This window comes from Barbatula barbatula (assembly GCF_947034865.1).
Source record: "Barbatula barbatula genome assembly, chromosome: 21".
Lineage (NCBI taxonomy): Eukaryota > Metazoa > Chordata > Actinopteri > Cypriniformes > Nemacheilidae > Barbatula > Barbatula barbatula.
In genome coordinates this window covers 4595049-4617617 of record NC_136784.1, presented here as the reverse complement: position 1 = coordinate 4617617, position 22569 = coordinate 4595049, and the positions used below count along the sequence as shown (strand labels likewise).

The 22569-nt window shown below is 38.8% G+C and overlaps 3 protein-coding genes across 7 annotated transcripts; 2 read left to right on the top strand and 1 right to left on the bottom strand.

The window, feature by feature from the left end:
* Window positions 1-20: 20 nt before the first annotated feature.
* Window positions 21-7653, top strand: pip5k1aa (phosphatidylinositol-4-phosphate 5-kinase, type I, alpha, a). 2 transcript variants are annotated; one of them, XM_079484366.1, is made up of 16 exons: window positions 21-249; window positions 544-663; window positions 1706-1740; window positions 1860-1949; window positions 2332-2462; window positions 2736-2853; window positions 2945-3097; window positions 3178-3477; window positions 3642-3838; window positions 4044-4127; window positions 4199-4247; window positions 4336-4420; window positions 4758-4994; window positions 5229-5364; window positions 5585-5675; window positions 5852-7653. In XM_079484366.1, the coding sequence occupies exons 2-15, from the start codon at window positions 618-620 to the stop codon at window positions 5637-5639; spliced, it is 1716 nt and encodes a 571-aa protein (XP_079340492.1). In that variant the 5' UTR covers window positions 21-249; window positions 544-617; the 3' UTR covers window positions 5640-5675; window positions 5852-7653. The 2 variants fall into 2 exon arrangements, with proteins under 2 accessions (XP_079340492.1, XP_079340493.1); XM_079484367.1 differs by having other exon boundaries at window positions 73-249; window positions 5855-7653.
* Window positions 7654-7785: 132 nt separating this feature from the next.
* psmd4a (proteasome 26S subunit ubiquitin receptor, non-ATPase 4a) lies at window positions 7786-11153 on the top strand. Of its 3 annotated transcripts, none has more exons than XM_079485359.1 (10): window positions 7786-7936; window positions 8443-8583; window positions 8658-8775; window positions 8861-8947; window positions 9044-9112; window positions 9197-9412; window positions 9679-9787; window positions 9953-10084; window positions 10177-10229; window positions 10335-11153. In XM_079485359.1, exons 1-10 carry the CDS (start codon window positions 7911-7913, stop codon window positions 10503-10505), a joined length of 1122 nt encoding a protein of 373 aa, XP_079341485.1. In that variant the 5' UTR covers window positions 7786-7910; the 3' UTR covers window positions 10506-11153. The 3 variants fall into 3 exon arrangements, with proteins under 3 accessions (XP_079341485.1, XP_079341486.1, XP_079341484.1); XM_079485360.1 differs by having other exon boundaries at window positions 7789-7936; window positions 8661-8775; XM_079485358.1 differs by lacking the exon at window positions 7786-7936 and adding an exon at window positions 7958-8369 and having other exon boundaries at window positions 8661-8775.
* Window positions 11154-11223: 70 nt separating this feature from the next.
* On the bottom strand, window positions 11224-22378 carry LOC306910078 (uncharacterized protein). 2 transcript variants are annotated; one of them, XM_079484300.1, is made up of 5 exons: window positions 22182-22378; window positions 20797-20911; window positions 19712-19999; window positions 19352-19621; window positions 11224-19262 (listed from the first exon to the last, which is right to left on the bottom strand). In XM_079484300.1, exons 2-5 carry the CDS (start codon window positions 20878-20880, stop codon window positions 11964-11966), a joined length of 7941 nt encoding a protein of 2646 aa, XP_079340426.1. In that variant the 5' UTR covers window positions 20881-20911; window positions 22182-22378; the 3' UTR covers window positions 11224-11963. The 2 variants fall into 2 exon arrangements, with proteins under 2 accessions (XP_079340426.1, XP_079340427.1); XM_079484301.1 differs by having other exon boundaries at window positions 22115-22373.
* Between the last annotated feature and the right edge of the window lie 191 nt (window positions 22379-22569).

Sequence of the window (22569 nt, the reverse complement as noted above, 5' to 3'; positions counted from 1 at the left end):
CTGAGATCAGTGGTCACCGCGCCTAGGACAGAGCAACAAGACGTCACTTCCGCTTGTTACGGGAGGCTCGATAAACGAGAACGCTTCCGTGCGATTCAACGGGTTGTTTACTGTGGACCGGCCCATTAAAGTTGTAAAAACAACAATTCCACGTTTCCGGTCCAGCGGTTGTGGGAACGACAATAGATATGCAACGATCCTTTTTATTATTATTATGATTGAGCTCAAAACGAAGTGATTTGAGTCGAGGTAAGTGTTCTTAACTGTTGTTATAAAGGGTCGCTAGCGAGCCGTGGACCAGTCGTTATTACCCAAAGTAACAGTTAACGAACGAATAAAAGTATTTGATATCATTTGTGTGGTGGATTTGCTGTAAAAAAGTTAGTGAAGACAACTAACGTTACCAAGCAGCATTCTGGGCACCCCATCAAGTAACTTTTGTTTAACGTTGGTTTAATAAGAACATTGAATCTTAAATAGTGCATTTCCTAGCTAACTTACGTTTCGTGATGACCTGAGCTGACTAACACACGTTATCTGCAGGTTTATTTCACACTGCCTTGGGACATACACCACGAGTGAAAACAAGCAGGACCATATGAAACTTCCGCTAGAAAATGGCTTCGCCCGGTGTAGTTTCCGCGGATGGGCCGAGCTCCACCAGTAAGAGAGTTTCACTTTATATTTGACATACAGTTTAATTGAAAGCACCAAAGACTTGTTTTGGAAAAGAGAATTATAATCCTGTGTTCCACCACAAAGATGAATGCGTTAGTGATGAATGGATAGTTGGGTAGATAGTTTAATAATCAAATATAAACATCCATCAAAGACAGATAGTAGTTGTTTTGCTGTCCAGAAAACATGTCTTGTGTTTCACTACAGAATGAGATAGGTATAGATAGATGATAGATGGATATGAGGATGGATGATAGATGGATAGATATTATACCATAGACACATGTTCACTTCATCTCTTGGTCACATCTTCATCTAACAGGTCTGTTCAAAGATACTATTTTATTTCTCTATTGATGTGTTGTTATCACTCTTCAGGTGTCTTTATTTTGGAGGTTATTACGGCAGAGAGGTACATGTGTGTGTGTGTGCAGTCACATGGATTTGTGGGATATTTGTGTAGGCTGTTTGTTTTTTAATTGTTGATGGTGTAGGCTGCAGGAAGGAGTTGTGGTACAGACTCTGTGTTTTATTTTTTGTATGTTTTAATAAGTTTAAGTTAAGGTATACTGTTTTTTTTTTAAGAGAAGGTGAAACGCAGGTGTCTGTGTGCACGCTGCATGTTTCATATACAGCGCACTTGTGGTTAACAAATGCATCAACGACTGTTTGAACTCATGTTTTGCATTACCATTTGCATACTTTGGATTTTATTTTGAGATATTTTAGTTTGCTTTTATCCCCAGAAAGTATAGTAACTATCCGTTAACAGGGCAGTCTTGTTGTTTTATAACATGCGTTAGTAATATATTTTATTAAGTATAAATATATTACTATGTAGAGACTTTCAAGTAACTGATACATATAACCTTTTTGTTTATGAGGTAAATGTAACAGTTTTTGTAGATTTTTGTAAAGTCCTGGTTGCTTTGCCTGCTTATAAAAAGCAGAACATAAAGTTTCTATGAATCCATTGAATTCAGAAATAGGACTGAATATGAGTTTCATTGTATTGTTTATTTTGTAGGTACGCCTGGAACCCGAAAGATGGCTTCCTCGGAGGTATTGATTTTTTTTTCATCGATGCCTATAATGTGTTACAGAATTGCACCCCATTGTTAAAAATGTCTAATGCTAGCTGAAATTGTGAATTTGCCTGAAATGTTTTGTCTGTTGTTTAGGGTCTGAGCATATCAGCTTCATCCCAGACCAACAAAAGGACCCTTGGGCACAGAGGAATTGACCCAACTGGAGAGACCACTTATAAAAAAGTAATGGGCTTAGATATCTAAATATGATATTGTCGCTTTACGTTTGACTCTAGTTCAACTGCAAATTCAAAGTTGTAACACGCTTTCCAATCCCAACGTATTATATTCAAATTTTTTTATGAAATCTTTGTCTATAATAACACGCATTTCTAACTCTGTCAGATCCTAATGTGTAAAGATTGCCAGATTGTTTTTGTTGTCTATTCTTTTTAGATATAAAGTCTTGTTTCTTCCACTTGATCATTTTATATTAAAACGCAGAATGTCCAAGTTTGGCAGAGACAAAATTTAATTATCAGATTTCCAGTGTTAAACCTAAGCTACCTCTTGTGTATTATATACTAACATTTTCAGTTTTTTCCTTTCCATCTGGATTCTTCAGACCACATCATCAGCTTTGAAAGGTGCCATTCAGCTGGGCATCACACACACCGTGGGAAGCTTGAGCCAGAAGCCGGAGAGAGATGTGCTTATGCAAGACTTTGAAGTGGTGGAGAGCATTTTCTTTCCCAGGTGTGTGTATGTGTAACACATTGAGTCTGGTTAAACATGACAGACTAGATAAAGGACTTAAAATAGTATTTACACACTGTTGATTGTTAGCTCAGCATTGCACATTAATAGGTACACAACAAAGAAAATAGTGACGCAATACAATATGTTGCCAGTTATGTTTACAGTGTAACATTATTTACTAATAAGAGAGTATTGATGTGCCCAGACTTCCTACCTCGATTTACACAGTTTAGAAAAAAATAACATGATGCTCTGTTCTTTTCCTCTTAGTCAAGGCAGTAGTTCAACTCCAGGCCATCATCACGGTGACTTCAGATTTAAAACGTATGCTCCTATTGCTTTTCGCTACTTCAGAGAGATGTTTGGCATTCGACCCGATGACTACCTGGTAATTTTGTTGTGTCCTCATTCTTTTTGAACTACTCATTGTTTTGTCTCGTTTCCTGCTTGACTAACTTACATGTGTGTGTTTTCTGCAGTACTCTCTTTGCAATGAACCTCTCATTGAGTTGTCTAACTCTGGAGCCAGTGGTTCTCTCTTCTACGTTTCCAGCGATGATGAGTTTATCATAAAGACGGTTCAGCACAAGGAGGCAGAGTTTTTACAGACGCTCCTGCCGGGATACTTCATGGTAAAGTTGATACTTTTAGATTTAAGAATTGCGAGTTCAGTGGTTTCAGACTGGTTCATAATTCCCCTTTTCTCCTCAAGAACCTAAACCAGAACATGCGAACGCTGCTTCCCAAGTTCTACGGGCTCTACTGCGTTCAAGCCGAAGGGAAGAACATTCGAATTGCAGTGATGAACAACCTGCTTCCCTGTGCCGTGCCTATGCACCTTAAATACGACATGAAGGGCTCCACGTATAAGCGTCGCGCATCCCCTAAAGAGAGGGCTAAGGGTGTGCCGACTTACAAGGACCTGGACTTCATGCAGGACCTGCCTGAGGGGTTGCTGCTGGAGAATGACCACTACAATGCCCTCTGCAGGACCATCCAGAGAGACTGCCGGGTGAGATTGTGAACCAAGGTTAACGTGAACAGAACTTTAGGTTGCCATGTACCTTGAAGTTACAGCCATGGCCTTTACACCGTCCAAACATTTGCTTATTTGTAATTGTCTGATTACTAATACTTGCATGTTTATTCAAACTATACATGTATATGTTTTTATAGGTACTACAGAGCTTTAAAATCATGGACTACAGCTTGCTCGTGGGTATCCACAACATGGACCGGGCACGTCAAGAGGCGTCTACAGCAGTGCCTGATAACCAGAAAAAGGCACAAGGCCAGAAACCCTTGTACTGCACAGCCATCGAGTCTATTCAAGGAGAGTCCAAAGGCAAGACGCCACCACAGCCCTATGAAAGGTTAGTGATCATTGAACCCTGCCATGCCTTTCTACAGGTGTGGCATACTGGGTAAAGCTCAGAGCTGTCTGTTGGTATGAGCCCTGCAATGCTCTCATTGAGCTGGTGGGCTAATTTAGTATACTCCTCGTTGCTTTTAATAGGTATGGTACATTCATAGATCATTCACAATGACTAAATTACTGTTGGCCTTAATGTTTTGCAGTATGGGAGGAATTCCAGCTTACAGTTCAAAAGGAGAAAGATTGCTGGTTTTCATTGGCATCATTGACATCCTGCAGTCTTATAGGTAAAAGACTACATGTGAAATCCTTCTCTTTGTTGTAATTTTTTTTTCTTAATGACTCTGAATGCTTACAGGCTTGTGAAGAAATTGGAGCACTCATGGAAAGCCCTGCTGCACGATGGGGTATGTTTCAATACACAACAATCATGTTTAACATGAAATTGATGTCATATTTGAATATTTTCTCTGAACTGATTTGTCTTTTCTGCAGGACACTGTGTCTGTGCATCGGCCGAGTTTTTATGCCGATCGATTTCAAAAGTTTATGTGCACCACAGTCTTCAGAAAACCTCAATGTAAGTTTGCTTTCCAGTTGAAGTTGGAAACATTTATAGGTAATGCTTTACGAAGTGTCCTGGCGAACTGGAAAATATCAAGGCATTACAGAGAAACTGCTCTTTGGGAGGGTTTTAAAGGGATACTCCACCCATTGACTGCCATAGTAGGAAATAGAATTTAGTAATTTTTTGGTTCTGTTGAACACAAAAGAAGATATTTTGAGGAATATAGGTTCTGGGGCACTTTTGATGCAATCTCATATTAATAGACAGAAAGCATGGGCGCAGTAAGTTCCTCTTTTCTCAGACACCAAAGAAAGTTTTTTTGTGTCGTTTCTTTTTTTTTCCCTTTTAGTAAAAACGTCTCCCTCAAAGAAGAGTCGAGCTGGAACTGTGTTGGGCGTGAAAAAAACAAACACTGCAGTATCTTTACAATCGCAACAACAATCCCTTCCTATCGGAGCAGCACAAACAAACCTTGAACAAACACAGCCGGCGGCCCATGTGCTCCAGCTACAGCAGAATACAGCACAATCATCCTGCTCCAGCAGCGGAGCGGTGTCCCTCAGCTCAGAGACACAAGCAGACGACGGTATGAGAAAGTAGAAGACATTGAGAGAAAGATAAGCAGGCTAGCAATAAGAGATACGAGTGGTTTGTGGTTGCCAATATCTTTCCCTATGGATAAGAACGTCTAGGATTTGCCTTCAATGTAAGATAGGAGCTGTTTTCCTGGTTTGCTGAAACTGTTCTGTAAACAGTTTGTGTGATGTTTGATCACACTTTTACATTTTATATATATATACGAAATACTCTCTTTTTTCAGGTATGCAGACAGCTTGTCCCGACCTTCTACTGCATCAAAGTACTGAAGATGATATCACCAGTAGTTCAGCCGACACAACCCTCTTAGCAACATCTCCTGAAGGCTCCAGGCCCTCCACAGACACTCCAGTCCTGAGGTATGTTTCGGCTCGCATAAATGCATTGGACACACTTGCATGTATCTGATGATTTACTATATATACAGAGGTGAGGAAAAACTCTGACCTGTTTTTCTTTTCTTTGTTGAGATGCACTGGTACCACAGTACTTGGTCAACTCGATTGTATTAGAAAATGTATGTAATGTCAGTCTTGCGCTCAAAAGCCTTGATGTAAGTTCCTTTTTTCTGTTTTTCAGTTGTAGCAGTACAGCTGCTCAGTCTTCTGTGGAAAGTCTAAATGTAGAAACTTAACTTTGTGGGATTGTTCTTCTAACCAGCACATCAGACGTAAGAAACATCTAATGAAAGATCATTACAAATCCTCTTTAATTCAACAATGAACCACTTTGGTACTGTGTTGATGTAACTGAACATTTGTTTTTATTAACAGCCTTTGTGTCCCTTTAAGAAAAATAAGAGATGTCCCAGTAAACATTTCTAATGTGAAGGTCTGTGTCCTTTAGCAGAAAATGTTGCAGCGAAAGACTGTGGTTGACAAGAACAAAACAAAGCCCTCAAGGACAAAGATTAGCTCTCTTTCAAGGACGTCTGAAGAATGAAAACATGACTGTAAGGTGCCTTAAACAACACAGAACGTGGGAAAAAATAACCCCAAAAAACTGCATATGGTCATGCAATAGTAAATATATATTTCTCTCTTTTTAAACTGTTTTTCGGATGTCGGCTGTACAGCTTCCAATATTGCTGCTAAGAAATGGATCCAAAAATGTCACTGTTGTGGCACTATAGTATAATATCACTGTTTGTACAGCTGTCAGACAGAGACTGAAAAACAGTTCTGTATTTATAACTTGATAATGTTCACAGCAAATAAGCGATGTGAACCTTGAAAGACCAGTTTGTTCTCGAAGAGTCAGGTGCAGAGTTCACTTTCAAAGTTCCCTCAGTGAGAGTTAAACATTTTAATGGATTTATTTTGCAGATCAGTGCAGTTTCCCCCTTATTCTGCCAAGGAGACCAATGTGAAACGAATGTTTATGAGTCACACTATTTACTTGCAATGCTTTTGTTCCTCTTAACTATTTTGTAGACTTTAAAAAATATGATTGTCTGCCAGAAAACAATCCATATCAGGTTGCCTGAACAATCATGTTACAATTTTTTCTACTTAAAACCTGTGAAACGTTAATTTTAGAAATATAGTTGAATGGCTTATTATAGGACATTTGTGCCTTAACTGCATAAGTAATATTTTTACTTTTTACTTGGCATCATGCCTGCACATGGATTGTACAGCCTTGCATGGCCTTCTAAGTACAAAATCACAGTATATAGCATATTTAAGATGTCAGTCTGCGTTATGTAACTAGTTAATACTATAAATAATTTTTACAGTGCCGTTCGAACCCGATTGTAAATTCTCCAGATTTTTTGCTTATAGATTTTACACGATGTGCAAAAGAATGTAAATGAAGTGATAGATAAAAGTATGGTAAAAAGATAAAGGTTGTAAAAATTGTTTAGTACCACGTCTAAAAAAAATCTAATTCAGTATTTTGGTTTGTGGGACTGGTTGGTTTTGGAAAATAGTTGTTTTAAATATCATTTTAAAATATGTAAGGCACTATGAATATTTCATACATGGCAGACTACTGTAAAATGTAAAACAACTAGCATCTATACTGTGTATCTTTTGATGTGATTAAGGAGTTTTATGGACAATGTAAAACAGGAACCTCCTTTTGGCACGGTTTTGTGGAATCAAACTGAAAACTGGACCAAAGTGCTAGTTTTATATATTGTTATACAGTTCCAATCAGCCTACATGTAAAGACTGCAAAAGAAGATGGAATATTTTAAGTATGAATAGAGCTTAAGGTACACTGCTGGATATTTTTTTCATCCGTTTACTTTTTTTAAGTGAAAAGAAACATTCCTGTACAAATCATATTTATTTGTATGTTTGCATGTAATTTATTTCTTTATCTCAAGTTCCAAATTGTCTAGTTGTTTTTCACCTGGTGGCTGTGTGAATTTGGTTCTCAGCAAATGTAGGTAGAAGGTTAGAAACTTATACACTCGAGATCTGGGATTCTTGTGCAATTGCTGTTTACTCCTGAACATGCTGCCTTTTTATCCTTATTGTCTTATTGGCTGTACCACACTCTTAAAATGAAATATTCCTAATTATACTATTGTTCTCATCCAGAGGACGTTGTACATGCGTTCTGGGCTCCATTATTCAATATTTTCTGCAATATTTCATGTTATATGAAAATAACTTAAATAAAAAACGGAAAAGCTGCCAGTGCGTGTCGTGTTTTGTATGTTTGTAATGATGAATGCGATACCTCCTACCGCGTGAGGGCGCCATATAGAAAACATGACAACGCCGTGTCCGCCTGAGTAGAAGAGACGCACTCGTCAGCCAATCACCTCTGCCGTTACATGCATTGTCAGCAGCCAATCACCTCTGCCGTTACATGCATTGTCAGCGTCCTTCATCTTCAAGCCAATCAGCGACGCCGTAGCATTTAGCAAAACGAATAGAGGATTTCCAAGATGGTGCTTGAAAGTACTATGGTCTGGTAAGAAATAAACAAACAAACGAGCTGCTTTATATATATTCGTGCGGGTTTTTTTGGCGAAGTATACATATTTATATAATTTAATACACGCTGTTTTTTTAAATCATAGCGCTGGATTTAGCTCTTAATTGAGATAAAGGGAGCGTATTGAATGGCCGGTGTCTGGTTAGGATGGCATTTTCCTGAGTCATTATTCAGCAGGCTGATATACAGAGACAAACAGACCATACACCTTAAACAAAAACACCATTGAATTAACCCCGTGTGACAGCATCTCATTTCGCTTTTAAGAACCGTCTTAAATGCAAATATTGGTTGTGTCTCAGAACCTCGCAAAAGTGAAATGCAGTTTATTGACTCTGGCTACGATGTTCGTGTAAATGTGTCTAGCATGTGTTGCTCTTACAACGACGTTTGTTTCACTAATACAAAGGTTATCAACGGCCTTCTATAACGCAGTCGTATAAATTGGATGATGAGTTCGATGATTGCCTTTGTCCTTATAGTGTGGACAACAGTGAATACATGAGGAATGGAGACTTTCTGCCTACTAGATTACAGGCACAGCAGGATGCTGTCAACATTGTATGTCACTCAAAGACCCGAAGCAATCCGGAAAACAACGTGGGTCTGATCACTATGGCCAAGTAAGTGTGTATAGATTCACGCTCACGCGTATCTGATGGACAACGTTGTATAACACTCATATATTTGTTTTAAGCAGCAACTGCGAGGTCCTCACCACTTTAACACCAGACACTGGCCGCATACTCTCAAAGCTCCACGCTGTGCAGCTGCAGGGCACAATCTCATTCTGCACGGGCATACGGGTGGCACACGTATGTAAATTCTTTATAGAGACTTCCAGTGTAAAAGAGGTGTCTTGGTCACCTAACCGTTGCATTTGTGTATACTTGCACCTAGTTGGCACTCAAGCATAGGCAAGGCAAGAACCACAAGGTGAGGATTGTTGCTTTTGTGGGCAGCCCAGTGGAAGACAATGAAAAAGACGTAGGTTTTCTTTAAAAAACAATTCACATGTTGTAATCATTTGGGTTTACAAATTGGAGTGAGAGTAACCGGTTTCTCTTCATATCTTTTCCATAGCTGGTGAAGTTGGCAAAAAGATTGAAGAAAGAAAAGGTCAATGTAGATGTGATCAATTTTGGAGAAGAGGTAACTGGAATCTATCGTTTTGCTTATTTTCTGTCAATATTCAGTTTTGATCAAAAGTTAACGGTGTTTTTTTAATCTAACCAGGAGGCGAACACAGAGAAGCTGACTGCTTTTGTGAACACTCTGAATGGAAAGGAGGGCACAGGTTCTCACCTGGTCACGGTTCCTCCTGGGCCCAGTCTTGCTGATGCTTTGCTCTCTTCTCCCATTCTTGCTGGGGAGGGTGGCACCATGATGGGCCTGGGTGCGAGTGACTTTGAGTTCGGAGTGGACCCCAGTGCTGACCCAGAGCTGGCCCTAGTAAGTTAGAATTACACTCATTATTTTAACACTTGTTTGGCGATGGTGATGCCACGAACATTATACACTGCACCTCAAAATCTACCTCAACGTGTTTTTAAAATTCACTGAATGAAAAATCTTCCTTAAATAAAAACTCTTTCCACTTAGATGTGAATTTAAGTTATAATGAAGGTTACCGGCAACAATGTATATATAGTTTATTGTGTAGTCTAATGTCATTAAAGTTGAAAATGATCCTTTTTTTCTAACCCTCTTCTTTCCAGGCTCTTCGTGTGTCGATGGAAGAGCAAAGACAGAGACAAGAAGAAGAAGCTCGTAGGGCGTCTACCCAATCAGCAGCTGAGGCTGGCATTTCCACCTCTGCTGCAGATGGTCAGTATTTACAGCACACAGGATTTTTAGCGTCTTCCTAAAATTAACTGAACACAGTCATAAAAATCCTTTCAATTTCTGCATCGGTGATCAATTCATCCACAGTCCAGATTCTTTTTTAAGTCTCATGACATAATCCTAATTTTCTCTTGTTTCCTCACTCAGAATCAGAGGAGGCTCTTTTGAAGATGTCTGCCTCTCAGCCTGAGACCGGCATGGCTGCACTTCCAGACTTCAGCAGCATGACAGAGGAGGAGCAGATAGCCTACGCCATGCAGATGTCTCTGGCTGGTGGAGGTTCGTTCACTTTTGTATACCTTCCAGCGCTGATCTAAACTGCATGGTGCTCTGAAACATAGATAAACATTGTGCCTTGTCTCTTTTGTTAGAATTAGCTGAATCAATGGACACTGGCGCTCCCGTGGATCCTGCTGAATCTAAGGTGAGGTCTAGTAGATATGTTGTAGTGATATCATTCAATATTTCCCTTATATTGTATGTTTCTTAATTTCCTGACTTTCTCTTGCACTTTGAACTCTATGTACAGGAGGAGGAGGATTACGATGTAATGCAGGACCCAGAGTTCCTCCAAAGCGTTCTGGAGAACCTGCCTGGTGTTGATCCCAACAATGAGGCCATCCGCAATGCCATGGGTTCCCTGGCTTCTCAGAGCGGAAATAAACAAGAGGGGAAAAAGGATGACGAGAAGAAGAAATAGATATAACGGCACGTTATGTCGTTACTGGTTGTGATTAATGTAAAAGCTATTTGACATGTGCTAAGTAAAATTCAAATAGCCAGCAGAAGCCCTTATGAAAACCAGTTGTTTGGAACAATTCTAGATGTGTACTGTACTGAGACACTTGAGACGTTCACTACCAAATCACTGCAATGTTGTGTGGTACCTCAAAAATTCACACATGGCTTGCTGGATGGCCTCCCCCCTTATGCTTTGTGCATAATTAAATATTTGATTAACAAGTGCAAAACGTTATCTAACACCTTCTACTGTTTTTTACTGCCATTAAACCATGGTAAAAATCTTCTTTACAGCTGCTTTTTTTAAAACAAACACAACATTCGTATTAGTTTTAAAAACGAATATAGACCATTTCGTAAATCTAAACACTGGTCCAGAAGCACTTCCGGTTTCAGTAAAAATTTTACATATATAATGAAATCTGAAAGATATTAAACATTTTAAATAGGTTATAAATGTTGTGTTGGTTGTATTTTGTTCAAACATTTGTGTAGTGGAACAGGAAGTTCTTCTGAACCAGCATTGTTTATGCCATACGAAATGTTATAGTTATATAACATATAACTACTTTATAGTTGGTTACGTCATAAAACTTGTGGAAGCAGCAAACCTGCAGGACTGTCTATAATTCAAACATCCTGCATCATGAAAAATATATAACAGCAGGAAAAAGATAACAATTAGTACTTTTATTTAAAAAACAAAACTGTGAACAGAAACAGTCTTTTTCAAACCTATCCTTTCACAGCTTACTTTTTCCAGGTATATAATGTTTTCAGGACTACACATTTTAATTTTTACAATATTTATATATTTGCCACCTAGATTCCTATAAGAATGGTCTGGAAAAACCTCTTCCTTATCCTAACACTTTTTCAATTATACCAAATATGTTGGAATGTGCTGAAAACACAAGGTAAGCTATTTACATGGGAAGGTTAGAGTTTTGTAGGTCTAAGCGAAGCTATTTACAAATCCTTTAAATGACCCTAATGTATATACAGTATATGAACTAAATACGTATCAGTAAAGATTCAATCTCGCACCCAAACCTTTCACTGAAGGCACATATGGAGACATCTAGATGAATGGACAGCACAGCAATGACTGATAAGGCAAAGTGACGTAACTCTGATATATAGGATCTCGAAGTGGACAGTAAGTATTAACTTTTCACAACCTGTTAAAAGACTTCAAATCATAAACCGGAGGGTTTAAAGAGCTTGTTATGCTACCTTTTGTCATCAAGATACAAAAAAGTTAACTAAACCATATGAAAAAACGTAAGCCTGTATCTATTTCAAGAATGCAAAAGCAAACCAAATGTCAGAATTGTGAAACAGCGAATTCTTACAAAAACATGCATTTTCAAAAAAATATTATGAATACTTAGAATGAAATCAGCTTTAGCAACCATCAATGTACTTGTACATATGTGTCCCCAAATGCATGAAGTATGTAATGTTCGTAAAGGCCCAAAACACTGGTTAGTTTTTCAGTACAATCTGCACATTCAAAACTCTCCTCTGACTCTTCATGGACAGCTTCAACCTCCATGTTAATGCTGGTCTCCACAAACACAGACCTCTGATGCTTATGGCTGGTTTTATTTGTATTCTTAATGCGAACATTTGCCATGTCTTTAATGCTTGACTCGTTTTCTTCACCCAACGTGTCCTGAGGTAGATGTGCGCTGTCAGTTTGAGAGTTGACTGAAGATTCTTCACTATTGAATGATGGATTTGAGTTTATTTCTGGACTGGTGTTCTGAGAGTCTGAGACGTGTTCATTAGAGTCCAAACAAATGACTCTATTTCTTTCTCGGAAAAAACTAGGGGTCATATAGAGCCTGTCAGGGTGGGAATAAACATAAAGGCTTTTATCGCCGGGTACACCATCCAGCTTGAGGCTCAATAAGTGATTTTTTTGGGAACGAGATTGTGAATCTGATGCTTTTGAGGTAGACTGAATATCTGGGCGGACTTTAGTTCTTGCATTCCTGGAATGGCATATCTGATGAGCGTAGAGCAAATCTCCGGTCGAGAAACCAGCTTTGCATCTCTTGCATTCATGAGGGAAACTAAGCGGTTTTGATGGGACGTCGGGCAGCGGCACTCCATGATAACCGGCGTGCTTGTTCAAGTGGTACTGTAATGCTCTTGTATTTGTGAATGAGAGGCCGCAAAGGAGACAAGCATGAGAGGTAGAGCCGTTGTGCAGAAGACTGTGCTTGACTAAGTTTCTTAAACTACTGAAGTTCTTAGAACAGACGTCACACTTGAGACTTTCACAAAGCTGATGAGACTCGTATTGGTGAGTGCGTAAGCTTTCCTCCTGGATGAAGGTTTCCGGACAGAGCGGACATGCGTACGGTCTCTGGCCTGCATGCTCGAACATGTGCTCTTTATAAGAGCTAAAGAAGCGAAACTGCAGACTGCACTGTGCGCAAGAGTAGCAACGGCCTTTCACGTGATGACGTCGCTGATGCAACCAAAGTTTACTCCACCGCTCAAAGAATTGTCCGCAATGTGCGCACGTGTATCTGAAAGCAGGAGCATGGGTGTGCATATGCGCACATAACATTCTGTATCGCTCGAAACACTGACCGCAACGGGAACACTGAAATTTCCAAAGGCTCGGAGAGATTTCAATACATTCTAGAGAGGAAGTACAGCTCGTTTCAGAGCGAGCGGGTGATTGGGCAGTTGGTCGTTGGATGGGTGATTCGTGAGCATCTTTTCTCAAAAATTTCGAAAGGTCATTGGCTCTTGTTTGTGTACAATCCTCTTCTCCTGTATTCTGTAAGCAATTCAAGGTATTGTTTGAACGCAATTCAGAGCGTTGCATGATTTCAGAGACTGACCCTCCACACGTTTTCTCCTCCCCGCTTGACTGGCAGCACAATTCACAATGAACATTAACCTCTGAACCCTTCTCATAACACTGTCCGCAAGAAAAACAAAGGTATGGAGATGAACTGGTGTGAGTCTGAAGGTGAAGAGTGTACTGGCACCATTTTTTGAAGAGCTGTCTGCATATTTGGCACTTGAAGAAAACCGGTGTGTTCACTTGACCCTCAGCTCCTTGACTCACAATAAAACCCTCAACGTCACAACTCTCCCCATCACTTCTCTTTGCGATGCACGTTTTGGATGCTTGATGCATCCTAAGCGCAGGCAGGGCACTGAATGCGTGGCCGCAGTGACTGCAGGAGAACGGCGTCTCGCCCGTGTGCTCTTGAGAGTGTTTTTTCAGTGCCTTGAGCTGGTTGAAACCTTTCCCACAGATCGAGCAAGCGTACGGCTTAACAGGCCAGTGGCTTTTCTCGTGAACAGCGAGGCTAGAAGATTTCCAAAACCTCTTCCCGCAGTCTTTACACGGCCAAGACTTCTCTGCTTCATGCAGTTCCATGTGAGTACGCAATTTGACTTTGCTTACAAAGTTTTTATTACAGATTTTGCAAACGTAGCAGACGTTTAACTTTTTTGTAGACACAACCGAAGAAGCAGCTCTCTCGCTCTGCTCAGATTTAGTTTTCACTTCTTGAAGATGCACTTTAAAATGACACAGCAAATCTTCTCTCTTTAAGAACGATTGGTTACAGCAAGGACAGAGGAAAGCGTCACTTTGCTTATGTACGTTCTGGTGGGATTTCAGTTTAGACAGCTGAGCAAAAGTTTTACCACAGGACTTGCACTTGTAGGGCTTTTCACCCGTATGAATGCGTCGGTGCATGACGAATGCTGTGATGTGCCGAAATGAAACTCCACAGTAATTGCATCTAAGAGGTTTCTTTGTGTTTTCCTTAGTCTTGGAGACAATTTTCTTGTATGGCATTGCAATGTGGTTTTCACTGTACTGCGTTAAGCCATCCACTTTCACAGCCATATTAGCGATTTCAGTCTCGGGTATTTTCTCTGATAGGAGATGAGTACATGCTTTGATCTTTGCATCCACAATAATTTGTTTGGGCGCCAAATTGCTAGGAAGGAAACCACACATTTCATAATTTAGTCGTTGCGTTGGTTCAAGTAGGGTTTGTAAGTTATCCAAGCACTGCACTTTCCTTGGTCGTCCTCTCCGACCAGGTTTTCCACTATTCATCTGTTTAATCTTTACATCTGACACAACTTCGTCTTGTTTTGTTGTTTTGACACAGATTTTTTGTTTCATCCCTGTTCCCTGTCTAGATGTTTTCAAAGATACCTTCCTTAACTCTCTTGTGGAATTTTGTTCGAGTGAAGATGTTTCTGCTTTTCCATGTTCGGATATTCTGCTGGATACCCTCAAAGAGGATAACCTGACGTTTCTACCTGGTGCTTTCAAGTTCTTGTTTTTACGTCCACGTCTACAGATGCTCTGTGATGAAGTAATATTACTCAGATCTGTAACACTCTGTTGTGAGGGATCAGTTTCTAACTGTTTAAAAGTTAAACCTTTCTTCATTTTTCTCCCCCTTTTCTTTATAAGGTGTTGAACAACATTCCGCTTGACTGGATTAGTTGTTGCTTGGATGGTTTTTTCAGTGCTGCCTTGACATGAAGCAAGATCTGAAACCTGGATGTTTTCTTCTAAATGTGCTACTGGTAACTTGTGTTTTCTGGGTCTTCCTCGTTTCTTTGTCTTTAGTAAGATCCCAGGGACACTGCTTAGGTCTTTACAATTTTCAGCTTGCATGTCACTAGACGGATTATCCATTAGTCTTGTAGAACTCTCAGTAATGTTTAAAGTGGCTTTGCTGTTGGCCTTGTCTGATGCAGTTTTAACGTCTGGACCTGAGTTGATTATTCCTATGCGGGTTGATTTTCTTGAGATTAACATATGTGACTTCACTGGCTCTTCTGGTACAACTGATGTCTTCGTTGAGTTATCAGATATTTGGGTATGAACATCACAGGCAATTCTGTTATAGGGAGTGTCTATTTCTTGCTCTTCTTTAATTTTGTGAGGTAATATGCCTTGTATTTTCCTCTTGTTTCTAGCAGCTTTTTGTTTCTTTTTCTTGGGAGCTTTAATGACTTTAGGACTTTTTATTGATGGCTCGTGTTTGATTGAACCGTCCTTCTGGTCAACCTCCGAACCATCTTTTTCAGAGCACTGTAATCCTTTCACGGTCTGACCATCAGAGACATTCTGCACGTTTCTATGGGTGACCATAACATCCGTTTCAACTGCTTCAGTTTTTATTTTAGTTTGGGACATAGTTTCTTCAGACAACGAAACACAAAATCCATAGGTTTCTGCAATTTCCTTGGACCTGTTCGATTTCCTTTTAGCAGCCTTCCACTTCTGCTCGCAGCTGTTTGGTTCTGAAGTCTCAGAGACTGACTCCTTCAAAACAGATGGCAGATTTGACAATGTGTCTACTTTCTGCGCCGGCCTTAAGTTATTTGCTGTTTCAGTAATGCTATGATGTAATTCTTGCTCATTCTTTTCTATTTGCTTCAGCCAGTTTTTCTTTGGCTTCTTCGGTGAGCTCTGAATGCTTGTAACATCTTCAGTAGAGACTAACATACAACTTTCTCTCTGATCTGCTGTTCCATTCACAATGTCCTTCTCAAAGTGAAGATCTGATGTTGGATTCTTATTTTTATCTCTGTTTACAACAAAATTTTGTTTCTGCTCAGTTGGTGGACAGGACAGTTCTCCGAAACTGCTGATTGCTTCAACAAGATTTTTTTTGCGTCTTGTCACTTTTTTTATTGATCTTTTCATCTTTACTATGTTTTGTTGGTTGAAAACATCTAAAAAGTCTGTTTCTATGGCTGAATCAGCTGGGTTCCCAATGGCGGGAGAAATCATTTCATGGGAATGAACAGGACTGGCTGTGTATAACGAATCATTTGTAGCAAGTATTTGCGGTGTTCTGAATCTTCTTTTCTTCAGAGGAACAATGCTGGCTTCAGATTCTTGAAGGGTAGATGAAATGTTTTGTTGGGACATTGTTTGATCATCTGCAGGTATATGCATTGCGTCACCTTTAATATCAGAGATTTTCTTGGATTTCTTTGGTGTTGTGTGAACAAATGATGTTGGAACAAAGTCTTCTTGTTTCTGCATGGTCTGCATGTCCCAAAGAGCACTTGCCTGTTCAGTCTTCAGTTGGTGTCTACTCCCCTTTTCGGCAGGTCTTTTGGATTTGAAAGTTATCTGTGCAGCAGAGGACATAAGGATGGGAACAGATATTGTAGACAGATCTTCCTGCTGGTACTCAGTATTGTTTACTTCTAGTGTTTGCGCTTCCTCATCTTTGATTTTGGTGACATTCTTTTTTCTTAACTTCTTTAGACTAGTTGAGGAGTCCCTTTTTAGGGGTGAAATTGAGTTTAATTGAGATACAGTTGATAATAAAGATGTTTCTTCCTCCAAATGACTATTTAGATGGTTGACAGTTGTTTTGCTTTTAGAATATCTTCTTGCTTTCATTGTCTTTTCAGGACTAGAATCGAATAAAGATAGAGTAGATTTTGACACTTTTTTGGCAGATGCTTCGCTTTCTGCAGTTGAAAGCAAATGTTGCTTCAGAGTGGCTGCGAAAGTCTGTACATCCAAAAGAGCGGTTTCATGATCATCACTTACATTCTTTCTAAAATCCTTTTTCACAGATCTTTTTTCTTTCACAGGCCTTGTTGCCATCTTTTCCTTAAATTTTGATAATGGCGATGTGGTATCCTCTTGTTGGAACACTGCTGGACTGTCTTGGAATGTTTTACCAAACTCGTTGACATCTGCTCTTTTCTTTTGTCTAGGTTTCCTCTGGTTATTCTGAGGGCTCTGAATGTTTGAGGAGTCTGTCACCGAGGTTGGATCAATTTGACTAACAGAGTCTACTAAAGACTCTCTAACCAGAAGACTAGTTGAATAATTTTTGTCCACAAAGGCATTTATAGCAGGTCTTCTTGCCTTCTGAAGTTTCTTGTTGAACTTTATGTTGAAGCCCATGTGTTCGGCCTCAAGAGAACTGGGAATATCTTCCCGAGATGCAATTTGACAGTCTTTGGATGTTTGAGGTGAATGCTCACTGCTTTGTAACGTGAGAGCTTCATTTATTGTTTGCAAAGTTTTCTTGTTTTGAGATTTTCGTGATATTGCTGGTTTGCATTCAGTGCTCTGTAGACTAGAGATGACCTGAGAATGTGATGTAAAGTCCTCTTCTGGAGATGACATATTGCTTTGGGACACCTCAAGAAAAGTTGAGATTTTTTCTTTTAAACGTAACTTTGAAATCCTCCTCCGTTTCCTTCCGTAACTAGCCTTTTTGATGGGTTGTGATGGTTTATTTCTATTATCTATGTGTGTTATGTTCCCAGCAACTGAAGTATGATTTTCATGAAAAGCTTCAGAGCTGCTGTTACCAGGTTTTTGTGAGGTCTCTGCTGTATCTGCCACCCTCTCAGGTTGATCAAATGAAACACATGGTAATTCAGGTTCATAACTCTCTGTAACAAAATGTTCCTCCACAGACATTATTTTGGTTTTCTTTGGAGTTTTTCTTCCACTCTGTGAAGGTGGGCTAACATCAGATTTAAGTAAGGTGTCCCTTTCCAATGTAGTTATGTCATGTTCAGCTTCTTCACATTCACTTGCATCTTGTTTTACAGCACCAGCCGATGTTTCTGAATCACGCAGAGAACAGTGACCAATTTCAGTGGATTTATCTATCCGTCCATTTAATTCATCAAGCACAGATTTTTTTCGTTTTCTTGGTTTCTTGTACCTTTGCAATATGTTCTGTAGATTATGTAGAGTTGATTGATATCTGCTTTCTTTAGCATTGTTGAAAAATGTCTGTTCACACCTTTCAGAATTTTGTGTTTTTTCTGCAGATGGGACGAGTACTGTAACTTGATCTGCTGGGTATTGTTTCTCCTCAACATGAAGGCCACATACATACGTTTTGACATCTATGATCTCTGATGTCACTGTCTCACTCTTCAAATTGTTCTCTTGAACAATCTTGTCACTTTCGTTTTGTACTTGTAAAGAATCCTTACATTCTTCATCAATGTGCATTTTGTTGTCAAAAGCAGATCGCTCTGTAATGATCTCAGAGAGAGAAGATAAGTTTTGATTTGAAAAGGAAACAATTTCAGGAGTAACATTTGCTTGCACCTTCAAACTGAGATCAGTATTTTTTGTGTTAACTGACCCTTTAGTTTCAATTTGTTCTGGCATGGACAGATTGCCCTCAATTCCTTCCTCTTTTGGTGTGGTGGACACTTTGTTTTCCAGTTTACTGACAAAGCGGTTTGTGTGAGAGACATGCAGATTACTTTGGTGAACCATCTCCTCTTGTTCATTATAGTTTGAAGGATTAGGTTGTGAATTAACTGATGTACTTCCATCCGTAACATCTGTCTGTAGACTGCCCTTTCGAGCATCAAAATTATGAAGAGCACATACAACAGAATTGTCAGAAACGATTTGATGAATTACTTTAGCATCTTTAAAGCCAATCTTTGTGGTATTTCTAGGGCTACATGATAGCCCAGATTCTTCTGATGTTTTCTGTAGAGTGGGTTTCTCAGGCTGCTTGACGAAAGGAATGCCTGAAAACTCATCATATCTCACACAACCTTCCAATGAATGAGGAGTGTGTGAACTAAAATATCCTGGTACTAAAACGGACTCATGTCCTCTGATATCAGTTACTCCAAGTTCCTCTCGGCTTAGAGATGATCCTTCCGCAAAGATGTTTGTCCTCTGGTTTATCCCCTGTAAATAATACATTTTATAAAAAAAATATATTGTGATTTCTCAAACATGAATTATATAATTCAATTCAATTCAGAACCCACCATTACCTGAACATTTGCTGTTGAACGTTTGCTGATGCCATCTGTCACCACAGCAACAAAGGGCTCCTGTCCTATTTTAACTTCTTGCCCATCCTGTTTCTTATTTGGTTTTAGTTCTTTATATTTAGGTTCTTTATAAAGAGGATTCAAGTCCACTAGGGGGCCACAGACATTCGGCGATAAAATCTGTCCCATTTCCATTCCATTACTCATCTCTAGAGCATCTTTGATGACAGAAGTCCAATTATGTGAAGTTCCGTGGTCCATTACTCTATTCTGTGAAAATATATAACATATGTTACTACATATATATTGACAACTGACATCAAAAAGTGACTTGTGTTTGTGTACGTTAGAGTCATATACCTTTTCTTGTGGCACGTACTGCGTACACTTTGGAGGAAGCATGTGTGTGACTGATGCCTCATCTAAAGAGTCTTTCATAAAATCCAGTTTTTCCCTTCTCTCTATTGTGTTCTCAATGTAACTCGTTTCAGCACCATTTCTGATAACACAATGATCGTCAGGAGAATAGGAATATTTGACACAATTTGTTGTTGAAGACGTTCCATGGTAATCTGGTAACAAAGCCCTAAACGCTCCACTCATACAAGATGACAGAGACGGCATGGATTCTCCTTTAAAGTCACGGCCCTAGAAATAAAGGATGAACATTTATTTAAAGTCGGCATTATATTAAAAATGATCATTCTAATTGTTTTACACAGTATTTATTATAAATTATTTATCCGTGCACATCATTATATATTTTTTTCATTTGCACTTGTAATCTTTAACGAAAAACGTTAACCTCCACTCGAAACGACCTCTCATCACATCTGGTCACGAGTATAGGAACGCGAACTGGCGTTCAATTCGTTCACCTTTTAACGATCCAATCAGTTGTCGGTAGATGAAATCAAGTCCCGCCCAAATTTTTTTTCTCATTTTAGAAGTCGTTTCACTTGTGTATAGGTCACGATGTGAAAAAAAGACGTTCAGTTTAAGATTAGAGATAAGAAATTGGTGCAACCTTTTGCTCAGCCTCCCAATATCCTCCCAGGGATATTTACCCAAATATACATTTATACAAATATACATCACTTTTTCACCCTCATGTCATTCAAAACATGTACTTTATACAAACAGTCAAACAGCTTTGAAATAACATGAAGGTCAGTAAATAATTATACAAAAATGTTCGGGTGAACCATCTCCTTAAAGGATAAATTATCTTTCAAAATAAGCTTCCATTGACTTTCCATAGTAATTGTTATTCCTACTATGGAAAGTCAAAGGGGGCTTATTTTTAAGTGAACTACACCTTTAATATAACATCTATTTTGGCAGTATTTGTGACCAGCTTATATGACACAACGTTTCTGTTCTCTCCTCATAATTTACTACTTTTCTCATAAATTGTAGATATACGTATATTTACTGAATCCTACCTCCTGACATTCCCCTGATGTATAGGGAATGCTGCTGCTGCTATGACTACCATGAATATTCCATGGCGGTAACTTGCCATCCATGATGTCCAAATGGTGATAAATAATACGTTAACTGTAGAGAAACAAACAAAAAATGTAATATCTGTACCAATAGAATTGTGAATAGGATCAACATTTTTTCTAAGTACATAAAAAACAATTTCCATACTAACAACCGATAACAAATTTTATTTTTCAATAGTAGCAACTACTTTAATGTAAACATTTACACGAAGAAATTTGCCTAAGGGATGCTATAAACTTTTCATTTGCATTGCTTAATAAACGGCATGCAGAGAAAAATTATTAACCAATTGTGACTAATATTTAAAGTAGGACTGTACATTGACTAATCCATCCATTTACACAATATTTGTCTGTCTCCATAATATTTGCATATTCATTTTGTATTATTAAAAAACATGTACATATATAAAAATATAAAAACATTAAAATAAATAAATGTTTATATATAATTTTAAATTATAAATAAATACATGTAAATATTTCCTCAATTTATTTATTTGTATGTGTGCATATGTGTATGTGTTTCAAATACTTAATTTAAAATCATATTATGTAAACACAAACTGTTATCCTGGATGCGATTATTTGATGCACAGCCCTAATTTCACACGCCATTGATATCTGACATTTTATTTACATCAGCAGAATTCCCCCCAAAAACATTAAAGCATATACTGGACAAATGTTTGCAAAGCATTATCAACACATAATGCCAGTCGAACCCTGATTTGTGTGATATAGCTGTCATGGTCATTTTACTTTCAGCTAATTCCTTACATTCCTTTTACCTCAGGAAAAGGCTCTCTTGACTTGCCCACAAAACAATGCACAACACCCCCATTTTCCCCATCCCAAATACTTCACATTAACTGTCATCATTATTATTTTCATGTACTGTACATGCCATATTTGTATTTTCAGATGGGGTGATTTAAAATGACAAAACGTATCCACATAGAGTTAAGTTAAAAACAACATAAGCGATGAACAAAATGAGCAATATAAGCCATGTTTTCAAACAAAAATAAATGCAAGAATTTCCAATTCCTTTGCACCAATATGTCAAATTGAGTGTTTTGTCGTTGAAGTCCAACAAAATCACACCTCAAGCGTTACTAGCTGGGTGCTAACTCTATACGTCATATTTATAACATCACTGTCAACACTGCTTATCGAGACAACCTGTTAAAAATCACTTTTCTCTGTAATATATGTATATAAACACAACAATAACGCAACGCAACCATACCGTTTAGTAAAAAATATACATTTTTTCGTCAAGAGTCGGGGGAAGTCCGCTGGGCTCGTGCACTCACCGTTTAATCCCGGGATTGCGCGCGGTCATTTAAATAATTGCGTGGTATGAGCACGACCATCGCTTGCATTGGGATATCATTGTACTAATGTAAGCGACGTGTGGTTATTTGTCGTAGCTAATACATCTTTTGGGTTTCCTCGTGGTGGTCTGTTGTGGGGTCCCGAATGAGACGTATCCATACACAACATCCGTAATAGACCGGAAGAGCGCGAGAACTGAGAGAGTCAGTTCTGGAGGATCGACATGCACTGGGATTGTATCAAGTTAAACAATGAATCGTTGTAAAATTCCTTTAACGTGCACTTTAATGCTAACATGTGCTCCGTGGACACGTGTTGACATTAGATTTTAAGAAACATGATTTGGTGTATTAATCACTTTATTAC